The sequence below is a fragment of the Parasteatoda tepidariorum genome, chromosome X2 (genome assembly GCF_043381705.1).
Source record: "Parasteatoda tepidariorum isolate YZ-2023 chromosome X2, CAS_Ptep_4.0, whole genome shotgun sequence".
NCBI lineage: Eukaryota > Metazoa > Arthropoda > Arachnida > Araneae > Theridiidae > Parasteatoda > Parasteatoda tepidariorum.
In genome coordinates this window covers 51,399,563-51,421,912 of record NC_092215.1, presented here as the reverse complement: position 1 = coordinate 51,421,912, position 22,350 = coordinate 51,399,563, and the positions used below count along the sequence as shown (strand labels likewise).

The 22,350-nt window shown below is 27.2% G+C and overlaps 1 protein-coding gene and 1 long non-coding RNA gene across 7 annotated transcripts in view; one reads left to right on the top strand and one right to left on the bottom strand.

Annotated features, from left to right (window-relative positions):
* The window catches only part of LOC139427215 (uncharacterized), a 74,926-nt gene extending 56,588 nt beyond the window's left edge, over positions 1-18,338 (bottom strand). Inside the window, exon 1 of the long non-coding RNA XR_011638351.1 lies at positions 17,996-18,338. This is a non-coding gene — a long non-coding RNA (uncharacterized lncRNA). The remainder of the gene's footprint in view (positions 1-17,995) is intronic.
* The window catches only part of LOC107452633 (sodium/calcium exchanger 3), a 255,803-nt gene that overhangs the window by 211,526 nt on the left and 21,927 nt on the right, over positions 1-22,350 (top strand). For 4 of the 6 annotated variants that reach the window (XM_016069177.3, XM_016069183.3, XM_071188150.1 and 1 more), the window contains 2 exons: positions 16,589-16,680; positions 16,849-16,872. In XM_016069177.3, coding sequence (XP_015924663.1) covers positions 16,589-16,680; positions 16,849-16,872 — 116 coding nt within the window. The remainder of the gene's footprint in view (positions 1-16,588; positions 16,681-16,848; positions 16,873-22,350) is intronic. The other 2 variants (XM_016069197.3, XM_071188152.1) reach the window with 1 other exon arrangement.

The following is a 22,350-nucleotide window of genomic DNA, read 5'->3' as shown; positions in this document are numbered from 1 at the left end:
CATATCATAATCGTGATCTAAGATTAAATCAGAAAGATATTTATAGGATATGAAAAGAGTTAGTGAGAGAGTTTGTTCTTTAAATCCCTCCAAAAGTGTTCCCAATTTTGATCATTACTTTTAAAAATGTTTTAAGAAGTTTAAAACTTTTTATGTGGGCCAATAGACACTATGTTGTAATAAAGATTTTTAATTGTTATAATAATGCTATTAGTTGTTTAAGTCAAATGTTCATTCCAAAATTTATGTTTGATATATTTCAGAAGGTAAGTGCAAATTTAAATTTTCAGTTAGTCACTAGCTAGCGGTTTTAAAAATGTAAGTATTGCATGCATAAGACAAAAATTTATCTATGACGGTTAAACAGAAAGTTTAAAATTTATTACGCAAAATATAAATTCTAAATTATCTTTGGAATGAAAAATTTTACCGATTACTCAATGTTGAGTACTTGTGAATATCTTGCAAGAATATATCTTGTTAGATGTAAAATATTTTCTCTTTTAAAATAATAGTTCTTATTTCCACACGTATAGTAAAAAATACTAAACAGAAAATAAATTTAACTGAATAAATTGTTTTTATCTCATGCTCTAAGATATTATGATAAGATTTCTAAGTTATATCACATATTATAAGACAAGTGTCGGAAAAAATCCCGAGCTTTTGGTTTTTCCATAGAGGCGGAATCATGGCAAATTCAATCTTATTCTTGTTCCCAATTTTTTTTCTCAGTATTATTTTATATCTTTTTTAATAATAAAAATATCTTAATTATGCTATTTTTTATTCAAAAATGCATTATAAGTAGTAGATTTATGTTCTATGAACCCTTCATTTTTTGATTTCATACTTCATTTTTAACCAATTATATTAAGTTTTTTTTAATATTTTTCTTTTTTTAATAACTTTCTTTTTTTAATAATTTTCATTTTTTTTTATCTTTTTCAATCACTTTTAAATTTTAGCATTTTCTTTGCATGAAAGGGGTAAATACTGAAACTAGTATTATAATAACAGTATATTATTTTATTTCGCGCACTGTGTAATAGCTAGTATAATGCAGAGCTTGAGATAACAAGGAATATTTGAGCGAAATTGGTCGAATGGTTCCCGAGAAATCAAATTTTAAATGTACGACTTTTCTAAAAATTGATTTCTCGGAAACTATTCTACCGATTTCACTCAAGTTTTGTATTTTTCAAATTAAAATTGCATTCTTTAAGATGATTTAAAAATTGTATACCTTATAATTCAAAATATTTCGACTTATTAAAAAAAAAGTTAATAAGAAATTATAAATATTAACTAAAAGTTATATTTCGCATGGAATTATATTTGGATAAAAGAATTTAATCATGAGCAAAATTGTTGAATTCGTTTTAAAAGATCTCGACATACATATGACGAAAGACGCAAAAAAGTGAAATTAACATTAATAGATCTAAACTTTGGATTGCTCCCTTGATGAAACTATTGTGACCATGTTTTCCAGATAGCAGCTAACCCCGACATTTTGAGGGTTAAAAATCCGAATTCGTCGGAAAAAAGGGTACTTTTATTCTGAAAAACTCCGTTTTTGTGTCTAATTTCATAACTTAAAATATCATTTGCACTTATTTATTAGCATATTTGATGTCCCCCCTTCAAACCATTAAGATTGAGACCCAGAACGTGACGATCCAATTATTAGATAAAAAGTTATTTGGGGTGTCCGTTAGTTTTTTGATGCACTGTACACTTCGCAGTTTAAAGATGATCCCCTGAAACTGTTTTGTAACTAATTTTATCTTCTTTTGCAATTTCATCTCTAAATTTCACTGTCGTGGTTGAATATAATTTTATGAAATAATTCACGCAAACATCCACTCATATTAAAGCAAATTTATGCTGCTTTTCCGTGATAATAACATTTTGACAACATATTTACTAAAAACGAAAGAAAAAAGCAAAAGCACTTAGAAACGAACATTTATTTTATTGAGAAAAAAAAGGCATTTTTCAGACTAAACAATGGATTGTGGCTGATATTTCCCTTCTACTGTTGAAAGCATAAATTTTTTCCTGCATTTGAGAAAGCCATTGTACTTTTATGTAGTTTTTGACACAAACATTTCTTTTATTACTAAAAGGGTGTTTTAAACTTTCATGCGACACTTTATTGTCATTTAGAAACAAATGTATTAGAAAAATGAAAATTGTAAGAGACTTAAAAAAAAACTAATTTCATTTATTTTTGTCTGCGTGCAGTCTAAAATTTTCAATTGATTTGTTGCTACTTTTTGATTACCTAAAATTGCACTTAATGTAATAATAAGCAAATATTTTTACGCAAATAAGTTTGAAAAAGGATTTTTTAAAATCTAAACTCTCAGTCCAAGTAAATATCTAACAATACTTATTGCTTATCAATTACAGTAAGAAAATGTTAATTTAAGGATTTTTTCCGTTGTTTTCATGGAATATGATTTTATAAAGGATAATTTGTCTTTTAATTCTGTATTGAAAGCCTACTGAAAAATTAGGCTTAAGACAGCATCAATCACCGCCATATTCTTATAATTTTGTAAAGAAAGATGATAAAGGATAATTTGCCTTTTAATTCTGTACCGAAAGACTACAGAATAATTACGCTTAAGACAGCATCAATCACCGCCATATTCTTATAATTTTATAAAATAAGATGATTCAATTAAGATGACTTTATAAAGGATAATTTACTTTATAATTCTGTATTGAAAGCCTACTGAATAATTAGGCTTAAGACAGCATCAATCTCCGCCATATTCTTATAATTTTGAACCCAACCCTCAAGACGAGAGCTCTTGAGTCACGTATCGAGATAATTGATTATTCACGTTTTTATGTCTATGATGAAAATAACTGGGGAAGTAAAGCTCATTTTATGTTACATTTTTAGAAAATCTTCTAAGTCTAGCTTGACGGCAAAGGAACTGCTACTAGATATTTTCTGTTAATATTGTCCTAATAGGGAAGAAATATAAATCATCAAATCATTTTGCATTGTAGATTAATGCTTGAAGAAGGTTCTAATGCTCGTTTTACATCTTATTTTTTTCTCTCGCCATCAAGCAAGTTTTATGTTTCGTGATCTCCCCGCCTTCCTCAATTGTGACTTCATACACTGAGAAAAAAGTATGGTTAAAACTAAGAGGAAAATGCGAAATTTATCGTTTTTCTGCTTCTGTGGGAACTTCACAAAGCGCGGTAACTTTTACGGAAGCGCTTTGTTAATGAGTTTGGTAAAATTGGTGACAAAATATTGTTATAGAATATATGCTAAAATTTATATTTGGTTAATTTTAAGTTTTGTTTTTCCTTTAAATGTGTGGTAATAAAAACTATAACTCTGAAAACTTTCGATAAACCGTACACATATTAATAGAAAAATTTCCAAATGGATGGTTTAAATGCAATCATGTTTACGTTTCATTATTAGAACTATGGTTTTTTTTTTACCAAAAATGTGAATACCTTAGAGTACAGTAATTTTACCATAATTTTTCTTCCCTGTTGATTTTAAAAAATAACAAAAACTTTCCTTTCACACGAAACTGTAATGAGTTATGAATTTTATGCAAATTAATGCAAATTAAAACTTTTCATTATTTTTTTTAAATTGTAAAGTTTTATTATTTTTATATTTTATTTAATTTCAAAGACTTTTCTTTTATTATAATTGAAATTCTAAACCTTAATTAAATCAAAGAATGAGTTTGTTACAATACTTCCAACTTCAATCTTCTTATTAAAACAAATATATTAGAACAATTTTAAAAATTACAAACTTAAAAAATATATAAATTTCTTTTACAGCTTTGACTATTTTTGTTTTTATTCCCTTTTTCCTTTTGTTCCCAGAAAAAATTTACATAATTATACGGCGTCCATTTTAACCTAGACGAATCAGAAATTTATTCACGTATATAACTTTTTTTTTTAATTTACTGAAAAGAGAAAGTCAAGGATAGGTAATTCTCTCTCACACTTCTCAAATCTTTTAGAACTTTCGAACGCGCTCAATACGTTTGACTTATAAAGTTCAAAAAAAGAAAGAAGTAATTTCGTATTGAATTTTTTGAATAACAAATAATGTTTAGAATAAAGGAGCTACACTAGAAGGAAATTATTTCTTCCTTAAATGTGTTTTTCTGCTCTTCATTTGGCTTGAAATGATTTGCATGTAAAATGAATAATTTAGAAAAATGAGAATTTAGAAAAATTAAGGATCATGTAGTATAAAGTCCATACTTTTTTTTAATATTTTAAGAATTTTTTTAAGAAAGTAATTCTGCGCACTGTTGGATTGTATTATGATAAAATTAATTACATATCACAATTAATCGCAAATGTTATCACATATTACAAAAAGATATTTTATTGTTAATTTTAGCAAACTCATTGCCAAAGAGCTTCGGTAAATATTACAATGAGCTGGAAATATGGAAAATGTTAACATATTCTAGTAGTTTTGACTATATTCTCTTTTTCTGGATATATTAGGCATTGATAGCTTTTGATCAATATGCTGCCATTGTCTCCTTGCCACCAGGCTAACCGTGGAAGATTTTCGTGCTCGTTCTTTCCATGTAACGTAAACGCTGGTTAATTCCATCGGGAAGTTCTCCATGATCGCAAATTTCTCTCATTACTTGATCCGGAAATTCCCCTGTCTTCTGGATTAGGTTCAGAATTATAAGGCTACAAAGTTGATCACTGGTAGTCTTGAAAGCAGAATTTTGTCGGCTGTTCAACGACGGTTATAAAATAAAAATGAAATATGCTACCATTTAGTTAAAATGTCTTTTTTAAACAAATATCCATTCCGCAGGTTAAACTACAATGCTACTATACATGCGTCTAACTTTTTACGTAATACGGATAACACATTAAATAATTGAGGCTACTGCTCTGAAATATCTTCAGTAAGGATCCCAGTTAATTTGAACATCCACGCAATTATTTTAACAGAAATTAAAATAATTACGTGTATGGACAAATCTGGAACCAAAAACTCTAGTTCTAATATTATATTCTAGTTCAAAACATATTGAAAAATGTAACCTCTGATTATTCTGCTTTTTTTTTCTTTACTGTTATAATCCTACTACTTCTCCATACACATAATTTTTATAACGAAATTGATTTCAACTGATTTAAATTTTTCAAAACATGTAGAAATAAGTAACCCCTAGTTACTTCCACTAAATTTGTTTTTCTTTACTGTCATAATCCAGCGCATTTGACAATACACATAATCATTTTAAAGTAATTCGTTTTATGTCTCCTAAATCTAATTCAAAACACATAGAAAAATGTAATCCTTAGTTTCCAAGAAAATTTGTCTTTTTTAATATTATACATGAAATAATATATTTTAATAGGGGCTTAAATGTAAATTTTATTTTTTGAAAATTGTATTTTTTGAAAATTGTATTTTTTTCATTTAATATTATTAGAATATTAATATTAATTTGCCAAAAAAATTAGGGCCCCAATTTTAAAGTTGTAAACAAATTTTAATTACCTGAATTGAATCCCTCTTTCGCTGCCTTATTTCTCTCCGAATTTAATTAACATTTTAACATTAAGCAATCAAATACAAATGACGGCTAACTGTAATTAATTTAAAACTTAGTCCATTCCCCAACAGATGGCGCTTTCGTATTCTTTCCAGGTCATTCACAGTTTTTTAAGTTACTTTGAAATGCAGTTGACCAACTGCAAATGAAAAATTCCTTGAAAGGTAATTAATTCTTGATGTACATCGTACCAAAATCGGAACTTTCGAACGGTGAAGAGAGGGATTAATTAAATATTGAAACTAAAATCTGCAAGTAATCTTTGTAGCTGACCAAATTTTAAGGAAGAATAATTAATGGTTATAAAACTCTTACTACCACTGATTTCCTCTTGCAGACCAAAAATGCGCATTTAGTAGACTGCTAGTCCAAACTATGAAATAATTATTTTTAATTCGCTCTGGGTCTGCCGCTTATTTAAGCGATTTAATTATTTTTAATCATTATTAATTTATTTTCTTGACAGACCTATGCACTGACGGGTGACAAAATTTATAAGCACTATACACTTGGTCTATTACGTATTAAAATAACTATTTTTTTAATCGAATCCCATCGTTGCAAAGGACGCATAATATATTCTTGAATGTTCAATAAACCATTTTTGTATGTTAAACTTTTGTGCAAATTAAAATTACTTTTTTATTTCAATGAGACAATTGGAGTTTGAAGCCTGCGTCGGAAAAATTGCAGAATATGCTTCAAAATAACATTAAATGGTGAATTTTCTTACTTCAATTGCATTTATGATATTTCAAAGCTCATACAGTGCAAAAGATTCTGGATCAAATTACGGTAAAAAGTACCGGTATTTTTACCGTAAAGTCCATTTTTACCAAACATTTTACGAAACAAAAAATCTGATATACCGTAATTTTTGCAGCAATAATGACCGTAAAATCACTCCAATTGAATAAGTATTGCTGAAAAAATTACGGTATAATATTTTACGGCAAAAATATATGTTACTGTTTAAGGGATTTTACTGTATAATGAATTTTACAGATGATACACCTAAATTGCCGATACCCATAATTTGATCCGGAAATTATTACAATGTGTGATTATGTCTTAATGCAAGGTAACTACTCACAGTTTAAAAATTTAAATATTAGAAGCAAAAGTTAAGCTAAACGTAAAATATACTTCGCGAATCTAGAAATAAATTTCAAAGTCTTCTCCCAAAAAATGCCGCGTAGTAAATAATTTCAACTAAAAAATCTCGAAGTGTTCGCATTTTCGAAAGTATTCAGATGTTAATTTGTCTCTTTATTTAAAGATCAAATAAAGCTAGAATTTAATTATAGAAAGAAGCATTGACTTTTCTTCTATTATGACCAAAGCTTATATAATCTTAAAAAAATTTACCTTTTCTCTAACGAAAAAAACGCGTTCTAATAACTAATTTCTACTGAAATGGTATCAAAATTTTAATTCAGTAAAACAAAGCTTAACTTAAAAAAAAGTACTATTTCGCCGTAAAAAAGTCTTCTAATAACTATTTTTTAACTAAAGTTACATAAAACTCACTATTTTACTAAAACAAACTTCGAAATGCTAATATTGTCATGAGTAATTTAGATCTTGTTCTGTTTATTCTAAGATCAAATAAAGCTAAAACTAACTAACATCAGTCTACTTTTCCCCTATTATGACCAAAGATTTATGTTCTTAAAAAATATACTATTTTTCTCCCGAAAAAGCACCACCTAATAATTAATTTCCATTGAAATACCGCCAAACTTTTTACTCATTAAAAGGACCATGAAATATCTTAATAAAAATACTATTTTTCTGTATAAAAAACGTGTTCAAACAACTTTTTTTAATAAAAAGTTCTTAAAACTCATTATTTTCTTAAAACAAATTTCAAAATGTTTATATTGTCATAAGTAATTTAGATGCTATTCTATTTATTTTAAAATCAAATGAAGCTGGAACTAACTACAAGCGCACGAGTTGACTTTCCTCCTATTATGACCAAAGCTTAAAATCTTATAAAAATGTACTATTTCTCTCCCAAAAAAAATTTTTTAATAAGCAATTAAAGATTTTTGAAACCTTTTATCCATTAAAACAAATATCAAAAAATCTTATTAAAATAAAAATTTACTATTTTTTTCCCAAAGAAGAGCGTTCTAATAACTTATTTCTAATGAAAGACTATCAAGCTTTTTATTCATTAAAACAAACACTGAAAAATCTTATTAAAATAACAATTTACCATTTTTCTCCTCAAAAAAGAGCGTTCTAATAATTTAGTTCTACTGAAAGACTATCAAGCTTTTTATTCATTAAAACATATAAAAATCTTATTAAAATAAAAATTTACCATTTTTCTCCCTAAAAAGAGCGTTCTAATAACTTATTTCTACTGAAAGACTATCAAACTTTTTATTCATTGAAACAAACACTGGAAAATCTTATTAAAATAAGAATTTACTATTTTTCTCCCAAAAAAGAGCGTTCTAATAAATTATTTCTACTGAAAGACTATCAAACTTTTTATTCATTATAACAAACATTGAAAAATCTTATTAGAATAACAATTTACTATTTTTCTCCCAAAAAAGAGCGTTCTATTAACTTATTTCTGCTGAAAGACTATCAAGCTTTTAATTTATTAAAACAAACATTAAAAAATCTTAATAAAAATTCTGTTTCTCCATAAAAAAACGGGTTCTAATAACTATTATGTTCTATAACTATGAATTTCATAACACTCATTATTTTATTAAAATAGGCTTCAAAATATTTATATTGTCATAAGTAATTGTTGTTCTGCTTATTCGAAGATCAATTAAATAACAGTGGAACTAATTATATTTGCACAAGTTGATTTTTCTCTTATTATTATGACCGAAGCTTATTCGACACATCAAGATCAAAGAGATCTCTGTTAGAATTCTATTCTAATCTTCATTTAACAAGAGTGAAAATTTTATGTCAAATAAATTTACATTTGATCATTATAGTTTAAAGACAATAGGATCTCATTAACCTTTTGGGGGAAATATTAGTTTACGGATAACTTAGAAGGTGTATAGCNAAAAGTATATAAATATGTAATAAATAAAATAATTTTGTGATAAAAATGATAAACGAGGTTTACCTATTGTCAATACATTGGTCAATTTCATTTACACCTGAAAAAACAGTCAAAAAATTTAATTTTTGTAACTGGCCGGGGCTACCCGACACATTTTGAAAAGAGCTGAAAAACATGTTTTTTTTTAATTTCTAGTTTTTTAAGTTAAACTATTTTTTTTTTGTTTATTCTTTTTGCATTATTTAATTCGACGATAAAGCAATAGAAACATACAAAAATATTGATTATTACTCAATATTATACAGAAATATAAGCAATACTCCTTAAGTGAGCGGGGCTACCCGACTCTCCCCTAAATAGTAAATCATTCGAAAATATTTTTAAAAAATAGTAAAATTATTTTATGAGTTTTTCTTCTATTATCTTAATACACTAAACAGATTCTGCATAAAATTACTATAAAAAGTACCGGCACTCAGGGTGCCGGTACTTTTTACCGTAAAATCCATTTTTAGCAGAACATGTACGGAACAAATAACCTGATACACCGTAATTTTTGAAGCAATAATTACAGTAAAATCACCTGAATCACCCTAATTAATATTACTGTAAAATTACTTTTAAATTACAGTAAAAATTACGTTATAATAGTTTGCAGTAAAAATGGATTTTACAGTAAAAATGGAATTTACGGATGATGCACCAAAGTGTTGATAATGTATGCCGTAATTTGATCCGGAAATTTCTACAGTGCATGTAAATTGTTATCCTTTTAAAAAAATTATGTATAATTGTTTATTTAGGACTGGAAACAAAAAATATTTTGAAATGTTTTTTTGTCTCTCAAAAATGTTTGATTTTCTGTAAAGCTATAATTTTTTCTTTTTTTTATATTCAAACAAAACCCCTTTTATTTAAATATATAAATACCGTGTTTAAAATTTTGACGTGAAAATTTTTCTTAAAAATTAATAATAATAATTTGGGACTTTTGAGCTTTTATTACTTTTAAGCCTTCTGTGCATGGATAACTACGCAGTAAAAACACATGTAAAATACAGAGAAAAAACATGAATCTCTTTTGAGTTACATAGCTCTTGTTCAAATGCGTGTAAGCGATTTTCTCGTTAACAGAGCTACGGAAAATACCGGTTTTCCTGAGTATTTTTCTAAAACGATTTCATGAAAAAATGTAGAAAAAAAAGATTTCATAAGTATTTAGCTGCCCAAGCGGTGTGGTGGGTTGAGACTTTGCCTAAAACGGCCTCGGATTGACTTTCTGTGCTATTAGGCGCGTCTGATCGGATTGCACCTCTTCCAATTGTGTTGTAAGGATTTAGTTTTTTTTTTTCTAAATTCATATCCCTGTCAGTTTCAGTGTCAGCCAGAAAAAGGTTTAACGCCTAAAAACCACGAAGTGATTAACAAAATTTTGCTTTTTTTTTTATTTCTGTGAAATTATTGAGTCTTTCGTGACTTTTTTTTCCGAACTTTTGCAAAAGCTTCCTGTTTTTAATTATCAGTAATTTTACACGAGATTCTAGGTAAATGATTTCCAGTAGATTTTCATGCATTTTTCTACTGCTTAGATGTAATATTAGTTCCATATTGTAAATTCTACTTTGTAATATCAGTTTTTTATTGTAAATTCATGATTTGAAAATAGAACTTACACGGCCTGATAAAAAAATTTAATTCTTACGGTTTTCTGCATGAACACATTTAACTGAGGGAAGCAATTTTGCAAATGTTCGATTATTTTGTCTGACATTCCTCACTTGATCACCAAGGTTGCTAAACAGAATCCTCTCACATCCGCACTTTGACAAATAATAGCACAAATACTACTTGATGACTGCAAATTGGAAAAAATCCAAAAAACAAGAAGAACTTCAAGAAAAAAAATCAATGGAAGACACAATAAATAATTTGTGCAATACAATTGGTGAAACTACTTGTAATTGGGAAAACGTCTACCCATTCATGGAGAGTAAAATATGTTCTGGTATGACATGCACATGATATCTAGAAACAAGATTGTAGTCGATCAATTCTCTGGTGATGAAGAAACGTTCAACAGTCTGGAAACTTGTAGACGAACTTATCATTGGATCCTCTCTTTCCTTTTTGGCATTCTTCCTTTCATATTTGATCCATCCAAATCCTTTGTCTTTAAATGATACAAAGTTTTTCATACGTCACGAAGACCAAATACAACATGCCTAAACTTCGAAAGGATTCCTACTTTACTGATAAAGCTCCATGTGACTGATTTTTCGTAAAATTTCCTTACGTAAAAATGCTTTTGGAATGCTATAATATGTCAAACAGTGAAATAACCTAATATATCGATGGTTATTTTAAATTTTTTTATAACCGTCGTTGAATAGTTGACACAATTTTATGGGTTTACGACTACTAATAATAAGCTTTAGCCCGTCCCGCCCCCGTAAGGGGGCATCCGGGGGCGCTCCGAAAGTTCGAAGTGAGCGTAACAGTTCAATTACATGAGCAAACATATTCAAAATTTTCAAAAGGTGGAATATTAAATATGAAATCCAGAAAACAGTGCTAATTAGAAATAAACTAAGCAAACAAACATTACAAAGAAAATAAACAGTAACAATCTGAAGAGATATTGATGTCGCATCTTCAGTAGGGGTGCAAAGTTAATAAAAGGAAACAATTTCACATGGAAAATATAGGATGTTTGTAACTCAGAATATAATTACGGCTGGCACAACAGTACTAAAGGTATCAAATTCCAGTAATTTTTTTTTTAAACAGAAAGGACATATATATATTATATATAAAAACCCTAGGAACACAAGTGATTAAAATTTTCAAAATGAGGAATCACATAGGGGCAGAGATTGACAAAGCATGAAACTAAAGCACAAAAAAACATTTTAAGAGAAAATTCAAGAAAGAATCAAACCATAACAGGTAAATTAATAATCCGTGATTTTACGACTACTAATGTTCAACTCCGTAGCCTTGTAATTTTGAACCCAATCCAGAAGGCAAGGGAACTCCTGGATCAAGTATTGGGCGAAATTTGCCTTCGTGGAGGACTTTTTGATGAAGCTAACCCGCATTTGCGTTACATGGAGAGGAAAACCACGAGAACCTGCCATGGTTAGTCTGACGGCAAGGGGACTTTAACCCATGAACCACTGAAGATTTGTCGATGATTTACGACAATCTGCAACATGTAAAAAGAGTTGTAGTTGTTGTTCATTAAGGCAAGGGGTGAGATTGTTCTAGTTTTCAGTGGCGCCATCTTATCACAAGAATTAGACTTCTTCTACACCCATGCGTCGAGGCTCGTTTATACGGCGTACCCGTTCATCCATTCATTCGTTCATCTCCAGATTGTGATTTTGACCAGAACCAGAGGACGATAAATCTCCAATTTAGTACCCCCAGAAGTATTGGTTTATTATGGGAACATGGAGGACTTTGTGACCTGACAGATTTAACGTGCACCAACTACAGTTTACAACACATAGAGTCTTCGACTGGCGGGGATCCAAGCCCCAATGGCTTCTTGGACATGAGTCCAACGCTCTAACAACCAGGCCATCCCGATCCAACAAAAAAAGAGTTAAATCTTTTGTACATTTGAACTCAACTATGCCACTCTGGCTTGATTTGGCCAAGGGCAAAAATTAAAGTTGGATACTTTTACAAATGTCTACACAACTACTACTACTACTGGATAACTCAGCTTCCAAAACATTATAGAGATCAATTTTTCCATTACAGCATTCAGAAATTAATGTTGGTAAATTGATCTTCGTATTTGCTTTTAAATGCACTTATATTTTGTAAGTGTAAAGTAAGTTTTAAACTAAAGTAGTTTTGTAACAGCCAATTGTTGTTCAAAGAGTCATGAAGGTGAAGGTTCTGGAAATTCGTGACCAACAATATGATTGTATAAACTCAGTCAGTACTACATGTCAGTCACTTTTTAAATTTTGGTCAACCATGTACCGCTTGATCTGAAGAATTCAAACCATCACCATGGATAGAACCTTGGTCCGTTAGCACGACAATTCAGAAAATCTTAGGGTTTATAAGGATCAGGTTATATTTAATAAAGTCTGAAGTAGATTTTTTAAGTAAGCAGGAAACATATAAAATGATCAGAGCTGAAGCAGAAATAGGATGTGATTAAACAAAAAGTTATATTTGGATAAAGAATATAAAATGATTAAAATGAATGGGATATTTATATACATATGCTCTTAAATTGTAAACTGCTTTAAAATGAATTTAATTATTTTTTTGTCAACATAGTGCATGCTTTTTTAGATATTTAAACAACATCTTACTATAATGCTTTATCAGGTAAGATATGCTATTTTGAAAATATTTATTCTAGTATCTGGTCTATCTTCTCTGAAGTTACGAGTACGAGTAAGCTAATTTGATAATTCATATATTGCATAGCTAATTTTTTTTTTAAATTCGCTATAATAAATGCTAGAACCCTGCTAGAATGATTACTTATTAGATGAAAAAACTAATTAAAATACATTATAAAAATGTAATTTAAGCATTTTCCTGCTTCATTATTTCAGATTACTATGAATTAAATTTATAGTATCAAACTCTATTTCCCTCTACTGCTAAACCCATTTCAGTAAAAACTTTGTAGTGTGTGACAGAAGTAAAACGTCCAATTTTGTGTGAAAATTAATTTCAAATATTGATTTGTTAGTTTACTTTATTATATTTCAATGAAATAAAACATTGATGAACTTTATAAGACACTTTCAAAATAAATAAATAAAAAAATAATTAATTTTTAGTGAGAAATTTCTCAACTTATTTATTAAGTATTTTTCCTAACTGTACATCCGGCTTTTTCATAAAGAACATAAAATTAAGAATAAAATTTATCGATAACTGTTACTATTATTGTTTACTTTTTGGGGGCAAGCAAGTAGTATATTTAAAGCAAAAATATATTAAAATTAAAAATTCATAACATCATAATCTAATATTTACACAAATATAATTATTGCACAGAAAATAAGGTGCTAGAAATTTAAAGATAAGAATTGTAATGATTCATTGCATTGCATACAAATCCTTTCTGTTACTAATAAAGTTTCTAATAGTGTTTCTATTTGGGACAAAAATTCATCAGAACTGAAATTTCAATACTTAGGGAAGCTAATAAATTTACAATATTCTCTCCATTTTAATCAAATCGGCAATAGAGGACAAAAGTCATACTTTTTTAGTTGGCGGCAAATCTATGACACTTAGTAGTATCTAACTTATAATTCAAGACTATTAAATAGTATTGTAAAACTCTTGCTATTCAATACGTATTGTATTATTGCAAATAGGCTGAATTTTCTAATCCTTGAAAATTAATTACAAATTAACAAACAATTCAGAATTTCGACTGATTAGAAGCACTCAATCTAAAAATGTTAAAAAAAAACTCAAAGCTAACTTGGAATCTTTAAACTATCTGTCTACTTGTACGATTTTATTTGAATAAGAAGTAGGAAACAAAAAAAAACTAATATAAATACGGAAGTAAAATAAAATGAAGTTTGTTAATAATACTGAATATCCTCTAGATAAACAGCTGCTTGAAACCGTAGCTAAAATTTTATTTAAAAAAAAACTTTAATGCATTGCAGTAAATCTAGTGAGTTATAAATAGAAACACATTTTGTTAAAGTTTAAGCAAAAAAAGAGAAATCATTTATAAAGATTGACACTAAATAGTTCTCTGGATTTTCTAACAAAATATATTTTTGACTTTTTATGAGAAGTATTAGAAGTGTTTATCCTGAAAATATCATATCAAACTAACAATGAAAAAAGCGAGGGGGGTGACTTTGAATATTTTTTTTAATCCAAAAGATTTCTAATACAAAGTAATGACATACAAAACTTTTTGCCCTTAGGCTTAAAAGGTTTTAATGACATAATTTATGTATTCTGTTGTTTTTATACTTTATGTTTTTATGTTTCATGTTTTTTATATAATAACTCCACATCAATCTCACCTAAATATTTTGACAAATGTAATAAGAAATAAGCTTTAAGAAATGTTGTATTAAATTTTAAAGCATTTTAAAACAAAACATTTTAAAACACTCAGAGATAAACCGAAAATACAGTCATCAGCATAAAATAATTTTCAAACTAACATTTTCATAGCAAAATTACTTTTGTTCATCAATTTTCTAAGCTAAAAATCATTTTATGTGAAAAAAAAGTTATGTAGAAACACTTTTATTACTATCCGGGTAAGCTATGAATCTTATAATCATATGTTATAATATTTGTCACAATTCCAAATTTTTTTGGTTATCTTAAAAACAATCGGTTATCTTTTATAAACAAACCTCGGTTATATTCTATCTTTATTAAATACACAATATATTAATTTTGTCATTAAATTAGAACAAAATAAGCTGAAAATACAACATTTTAATATATGTCATCAGTTTTCAAATGAAACAAAGACAATCAGAATCGCTTATAAATACAGCTAATTATTCCAAAGTAATTTTATTTTTCTGAGTTATCCTTTTCCATGCTACAGTAAAACATTGCCCGAACATTTCAATTTCATATTTAGATAAATTTTTTAGTAAACGATATTTGTATATACCATTACATCACTTTTCGTAATATCACATCAGAACTAAAAACTGTGTCTTTACTTTCCAGTTTTACTAATGTCAAAAATAATGTTGACAAAGAAATTAAATAGAATTTTTTTTACTCAATTCTGTTTCAATTTTTTTGTCGTTTTTTACTATTTTGAGCAATTTTTCGTAAAAAAAAAACAAATTACATTTGTTATAAGAAAACTATTTATAAGAAAGTTTGCTTGTAAGAAAACATCCAAATTGATTTGGAAAATCTTTCCAAATGAAACAATTACTATGCAAATTAAAGTACCAAAAATACAAAATATGTAAAATAAAAAGAAGAAAAATTCTCTTTCCATTTAAGTCGCAAACTAACACCTAACGGCTATTTTTAAAAAATTATTAGTAAGTGCTGAACCATAACGAGAAATTTATTTAATCGAAAAGTTATAATAAAATGTTAGTTTAAAAAAAAATCAACTTTAAATATAAACAGAGAAAAAAATCCGATTATATTGTTTTGTTTTGAAACAATAAATATAAAAAGGTTAATTAATGCAAATTCTTTAAAAATGCTACATTTAACACATCACCTGCTTTTTAAATAGAACTAAAAAGCATTTATATTATTTTCATGTACTAAGTTTATGATGAAAAATAATATCTCCCTCATTTCATATTTTGCTTTTAGAGAAATAAATCACTGACTTTCAAGGATTTTTCTCTTTCATTAATGTTCTATATTATATTGTTTGCATAAAAAAAAATTAGTTATTCAAAAAAACAATTTACGGCTGCTGAGTGGTAAACGAAAATGTTTCTTACATTTTTACCATAAATTTATATTATTAATATAAAAAAGTTATTGATGCAAAAGCAATTTTCTTTGGCATGTCTCAATTGTAAAAAAATAAATCTCTAATCCTTAAATATTTTTATTGCTGGCTAAATTATTCAAAGAAAATATATGCTGTCCAACGAATTTTAAAAAAGTAAATCTCTAACCTTTAAATATTTTTATTGCTGTCAAAATTGTTCAAAGAAAATATATGCTGTCCTAAGAATTGTAAAAAAATAAATCTCTAACCTTTAAATATTTTTTTTGCTGTCAAAATTGTTCAAAGAAAATATATGCTGTCCTAAGAATTGTAAAAAAATAAATCTCTAACTTTTAAATATTTTTATTGCTGTCTAAATTATTCAAAGAAAATATATGCTGTCCAACGAATAAATTTTCTGATAAAACAAATTGTTAGGTCCTTGTTTATAAAAACAATATTTTAAAGCTAATATGCTTTTTTTAGGAAAGACATACCCCTTCAAATCATTGATAATGAAATGTACGAAGCTGATGCAGTTTTCTTTGTCGAACTTGGTGACCCAAAATTAGAGGAAGGTAAGTTTTTATTCTATCATTTTACTCTAATATCTTTCTAATTCTATCTTAATTAAAAAAATACCTTCCATTCTTTCCTGTAAAAATATTCTTTACCTGCACTGTTATTCAAAGCAACCAATCATATTTTATCTAATCTATCTCTTTATTTCCATGCTACCTCGGAAGATGTTGGTCTAGCAGAAAATGAAGGTAAAAAGAGCCAAAATTTTTACTGATATAGCTTTTAATTTATATAATCAACTTCTTGGCTCTATTGATACAAATTCTAATATTAAATTCGCTATTTTTTGCCAAGTTTTTGTCCTTGATTAATTCAATTTGCATATTACTCAATGTTTGTCCTTATGCTTGTTTTAAATATTTTCTTGCACGTGCATGTACTAAAAGTGTTTATTGGTAGCTTAGTAGCAGCTAACTTTAAAAATTTATTCCTAAAACGAACTCTCGAAATAGTTATGTGCACTAGATACAAAAAATATATTTTGTTTCATTTGATTACAATAAAATGCATACAACTTAAACAAATCTATGCAATGAACAATAATAATAAAATCAAAATTAGGGTTAATGTTCACAATAAATAAGGATATATATATATAAGGATATATATATATATATAAGGAGAGAGAGAGAGAGCGTTGAAATGGNTATATATATATATATATGTACATACAGAGTGACCCAGGATATCATGGCAACCTTAAAGAGGAGGGGTAGGGGACATCACAAGGATTCAGATTTACCTAATAATTAATGGTCGGAAACGTCTTCGTTTGCCACTAGGTGTTGTTGTTCACAATATGGATTGGGAGCGGTGAATCAGTTCCTTGGCCACCACTCTCTCCTGATTTTAGCAACGGGGATTTCATTCTCTGATATTCACTGAAATGTAATGTGTACGTAACACATGTGAATTCCAAAATGGATCTGTCTGCAAGATTAGTCTGTGATGTTGAGGGAAATATAAAAAAATCTAGGTATATTTGAGCGAGTTCTCCAATTCAAGGCCGACTTGTGTAACGCATGCATCTCTAGAAAAGGTGGACACTTTGAACCTCTCTTGTGACTTTTTTAAATATCATCTTCCACAATATAAGAATTATCTTTGACCAATGCATATCTCAGATAATCTATGTCTTATTTCTTGAACCAGTTATAATACTTTCAAATCATGTTTCCGGCCATGGATTACCTTGAAATTCTTAATCCTTGTGATGTCCCCAAATCTCCTTAAAGTTTGTCCCAATAATCCTGGGACAACCAATATATCATTCAAACAATATTACAAAGTTAACCAGAAATTAATAACTACCTGAAAGTTAATAGAATTTCCACTTGCTTTTAAAACTTGTTAATCGGAAATTTCAATATTTTAGTTGATCATTCACATCAAAATATGTAAGTGCTTAACTAAACCTGAACTGATCAAATAAAAAAATAATTTTATCATAGCTTTTGAAAAATATTTATTTTCTATGATTCATGCTTTCAGAGTAAGCAGAAACAGATAAACACTTTATTGAAAGTGTAGAGGTTTTATTATTAAAACTACTTTCGCAGTAACGTAAAGCCATAATATTTGGTACTTTTAACCAAATAAGAATTCAGTAGCTGCAATTTACCACATTATAGTTCAACGCACTTCAAAAAGTTAACAGTTTGTCGTTATTAGGAATAATTACCTACTATCATTAAAAATATCTAATTAATATATTGGATATTATCTAAATAAAATTAAATCCATTAATTTTTCTGTCGAAAAATTCAAAATAATTAATTTGAACTTTATTTAAAGGAACAGTTTCAAAAAGTATCAGATGAGTGAAGTTTGATAAATTTCCGAATTCAAAATGATTCGCAAATAAATATTTGGTAATATGAATTTTTTTTTCGGTTTATTATTTAGTCTGTTAAATATTTCTGTGTACGAACTAATTTTCGTGGAACATGCATTTAAAAATTTGCTAGAATTTATTTTTGGTAATACAATTATATCCAAAACTAGAAATATGAAGATTTTAAAAGTTTACAATGAATATTCATTAGTGGTTTAAATTTACGCATAATTTACGTTTATAAGAACATTCACTGTCTTTACTTTTTTTTCTTCACTTCTTTGATGCATCATTGTATTAATTTTTTCTCCAAAAAAAACTGAAAAGCAGTAAAACTTTTCTTAAGTAGAAATATTAAATAATGTTATTTAATCTCTTTATAGTAATTGTGTTTTTAAACAGTAACGCAGTTATATATATTTTATTGTGCATAAAATCTCAGAGTAAATTTGTTTTGCATTTCAGAACACCAGTCTTTCCAGATTAAATAGAAAAAATAAACTGAACATAAAAGAACAAATAATGAAAAGTATTTTTGAAATAAAAAAAAGTTATTTTTATTATCCTGCTTAATGATAGTAACTTAAGTAAAAAGTGCAAACACTAAGATACTCAAGTGCTTTCTTCTAATGGGAAAAACTACTTTTCTTTTAATTTAACTCAGGGGAAAAATAATGTTTTATCCCACTTTTGCATCTACAGCTAAGAAAAAGGCTAACTTGAATTGCTGAGAAATCTTATTAATGGCTGACTTTTATTGTCGGCCTTTTTCATTCAATGAGGTTTACGTGTATGTGTTAAATTAAAGTAAATAAAAGTTTCTTTCATAAGTTAAAATTCTAGATTTAGATTTGACTATTGATTTTAGAAGGAAACATTTTATAAACTAGATAAAATATTGGATCTTAAATAATGCATTCCTTTTTCATTCAATGAGGTTAACGCGTGAGTGTTAAATTAAAGTAAATAAAAGTTTCCTTCATAAGTTAAAATTCTGGATTTTATAAATTAGATAAAATATTGGATCTTAAATAATTCATTCCTTTTCATTCAATGGGGTTAACGTGTAAGTGTTAAATTAAGATAAATAAAAGTTTCTTTCATACGCTAAAATTCTGGATTAAGATTTAACTATTGATTCCAGAAAGAAAAATTTTATAAATTAGATAAAATAGTGGATCTTAAATAATTTTTTTATAACTCGAATAATATTTTTTCAAAATTACAATAAACTCAAAAGTGATTCCAACTTATTATAAATGTTTCATTAATGTTTTAATAACTAAATGCAATTAATAAAAACTTTGTACAATATTTAAATACAAAAATACGCTAGCTATATTTAATATGTTTCAGTATTTAAACCAAGTTTTCCCCATTTTAACTCTTAATAGCCAATGTCCAATATATTGACAACATTTAGTACGGTTTTATCAATTAAAAAATATTTCAAGAATACATTTTTTGCTTTCGCGTCTTAGCAAAGCAATTGTCAATGTGAAAATATAGTTGGAGTTATAAATTTATAAGTGGTTTATAATTGGTAATCCGATTATAATTGTATTAGGTGTTTTAATTATTATGATGAATCATAAGAAGAGTAAAATATTTGATTCAAGTAACTTTTAAGAAAGTTTTATGGCTTATAGTTTTGTTTCATTAAATAATGTGAATAAATATGCCATATAAATATTCCACTTCATATAAAAAATGCTAAAAAATGAAACTGAGCATTTTATACCAAAAATAAAAGTAACCATAAAGTTAAGCTTAAAAATTTTAATTATTTTTAAAAAATCATATTTTATTCATTTTATTGGTAAGCTACTTATTTTAAAATAAAAAGCACATTTTTTGCCCTTATTTTAAGTTAGAGATTCTGGGGGATATGGCACCAGTAAATAAAAATTGCATTTTTTTGAATAACGCGTAAATACTTAGATCTGTATTTTATGAGAAAAAAATGTTTATTCCTTTATATTTGTCATTATATATTTGCATTTCACAGATAAATGTTAAAACTCCTTTTTTAGCATTATATTAGTTTTAGAATAAATAGAACATTAATTTAAAGTATCGTTATACTCACCACAGAATTTTAAAATAAATATATAAAATATATAATAATTTACATTTTTAAAGTTAAAAATTGTGTCTGCGCTTTTAAATATAGCTTAGAAATCGCATGTGATATTTTACAGCTTGTATTGTAAATTTCATTGGATACATACTTTTAAAATAAGATATTTTTCGGTTTTATGTTATTTATGTTAAAAAATACCAGTGTTGTATTTTATGTTTCATAGTCTTAAAGTTTCTGTGTGTATTTGTTTCTTTTTAAATCCTATGTACTTGTACTTTTCTTTTTCTTCTCTAATTAGTAACTGACTTTCAAAGGAAAGAGTAAAAAATTTTAATACGTAAATAATTATGATATTTCTATAATTATATAACTATGAATATAGCATTGTAACTACAAGTATATAATTATGAATTAGCGTAATGTAACTATATGCATATAATTATGAATTACTGCATTGTAAGTATATTCTACAAGTATATAATTATGAATTACTGTATTGTAAGTATATTCCACAAGTATATAATTATGAATAACTGTATTGTAAGTATATTCTTCAAGTATATAATTAAGAATTACTGTATTGTAAGTATATTCCACGAGTATATAATTATGAATTACTGTATTGTAAGTATATTCTACAAGTATATAATTATGAATTACTGTGATGTAAGTATATTCTACAAGTATATAATTCTGATTTAAAGTATGCTTGAATTTAAAATCATATCTTATCACATGGGTAATTCCGTTTTGAAAATAATATTATGTTAAATATATCATAAGTTACAGAAATCAATTACTATAAAGAATTTAATATGTAAATAAGATCAAAGACGCAAAGTAGTAATTTGACACGCACTTTACTAATGAAAACAAATTAATAAAATGTTTGTTTCAAATATAGTGGTTCTCAATAGCCATACAATGAAGAAACGGTAAACCACGCTGGGCAAAGTTAGAAATTTCATTCTAAAATTATGGTACAGTAACCGGCAGCAGTCTGCCCATCCAATTAATGGAATATGAACAATTAATGTAATAATCCAAATAATGTATAATAAATAGGGGGAAATGTTCTTTTCCATAAAGCTTACGGTAAAGAACTATTTTTAACCATTTACAACTAGCATGGTTTCAAAACCATATAAATAACATTAATTAGGCGTTCGAACTAAGATGTTCGTCATATAATGGACATTAGAGAGTGCAGGACACGAATTAGGAAACGCAGGACGCTGAAAGCTTTTCATATTTGTAATGGAATAGAGAAAATATTATGGTGTCAAGGTTAGGACTCGAACCCCAATTTTGTCGGTACTGAGACTGACAGATTACCCCTCTTAGGCTATAATATTTACGCAACTGCAAGGAACTAAATAGTTTTATTAGGTAGGCTTAGTTGGGGCGATGAAATTCTGGTTTTTTAACAGTTTTTAAAAGAAAGTTGTTAATAAACGGCTGTTCTCACAGTTAACAGTTTGAATGTCATCTTATTTATAGTTTTTTTACTGTTTTTCTTGAATATCGCAAAATAGAATTAAATTAATTGTTATTCAACCATTTTTCCAGAGAAATTTCTAACCGTGTTTACAAAAATAAAACAAGGATAAAACATTAAAACAAATTAAAAAGCAAAACAAATTTTATTCCCTTAAGTGCGTAATAAACATACCATGCGATTTATTTTTGAAGTTTAAAAATAAATATATCTGATAATAATTACTGCAATGTTTATTTTTTAATAAATGA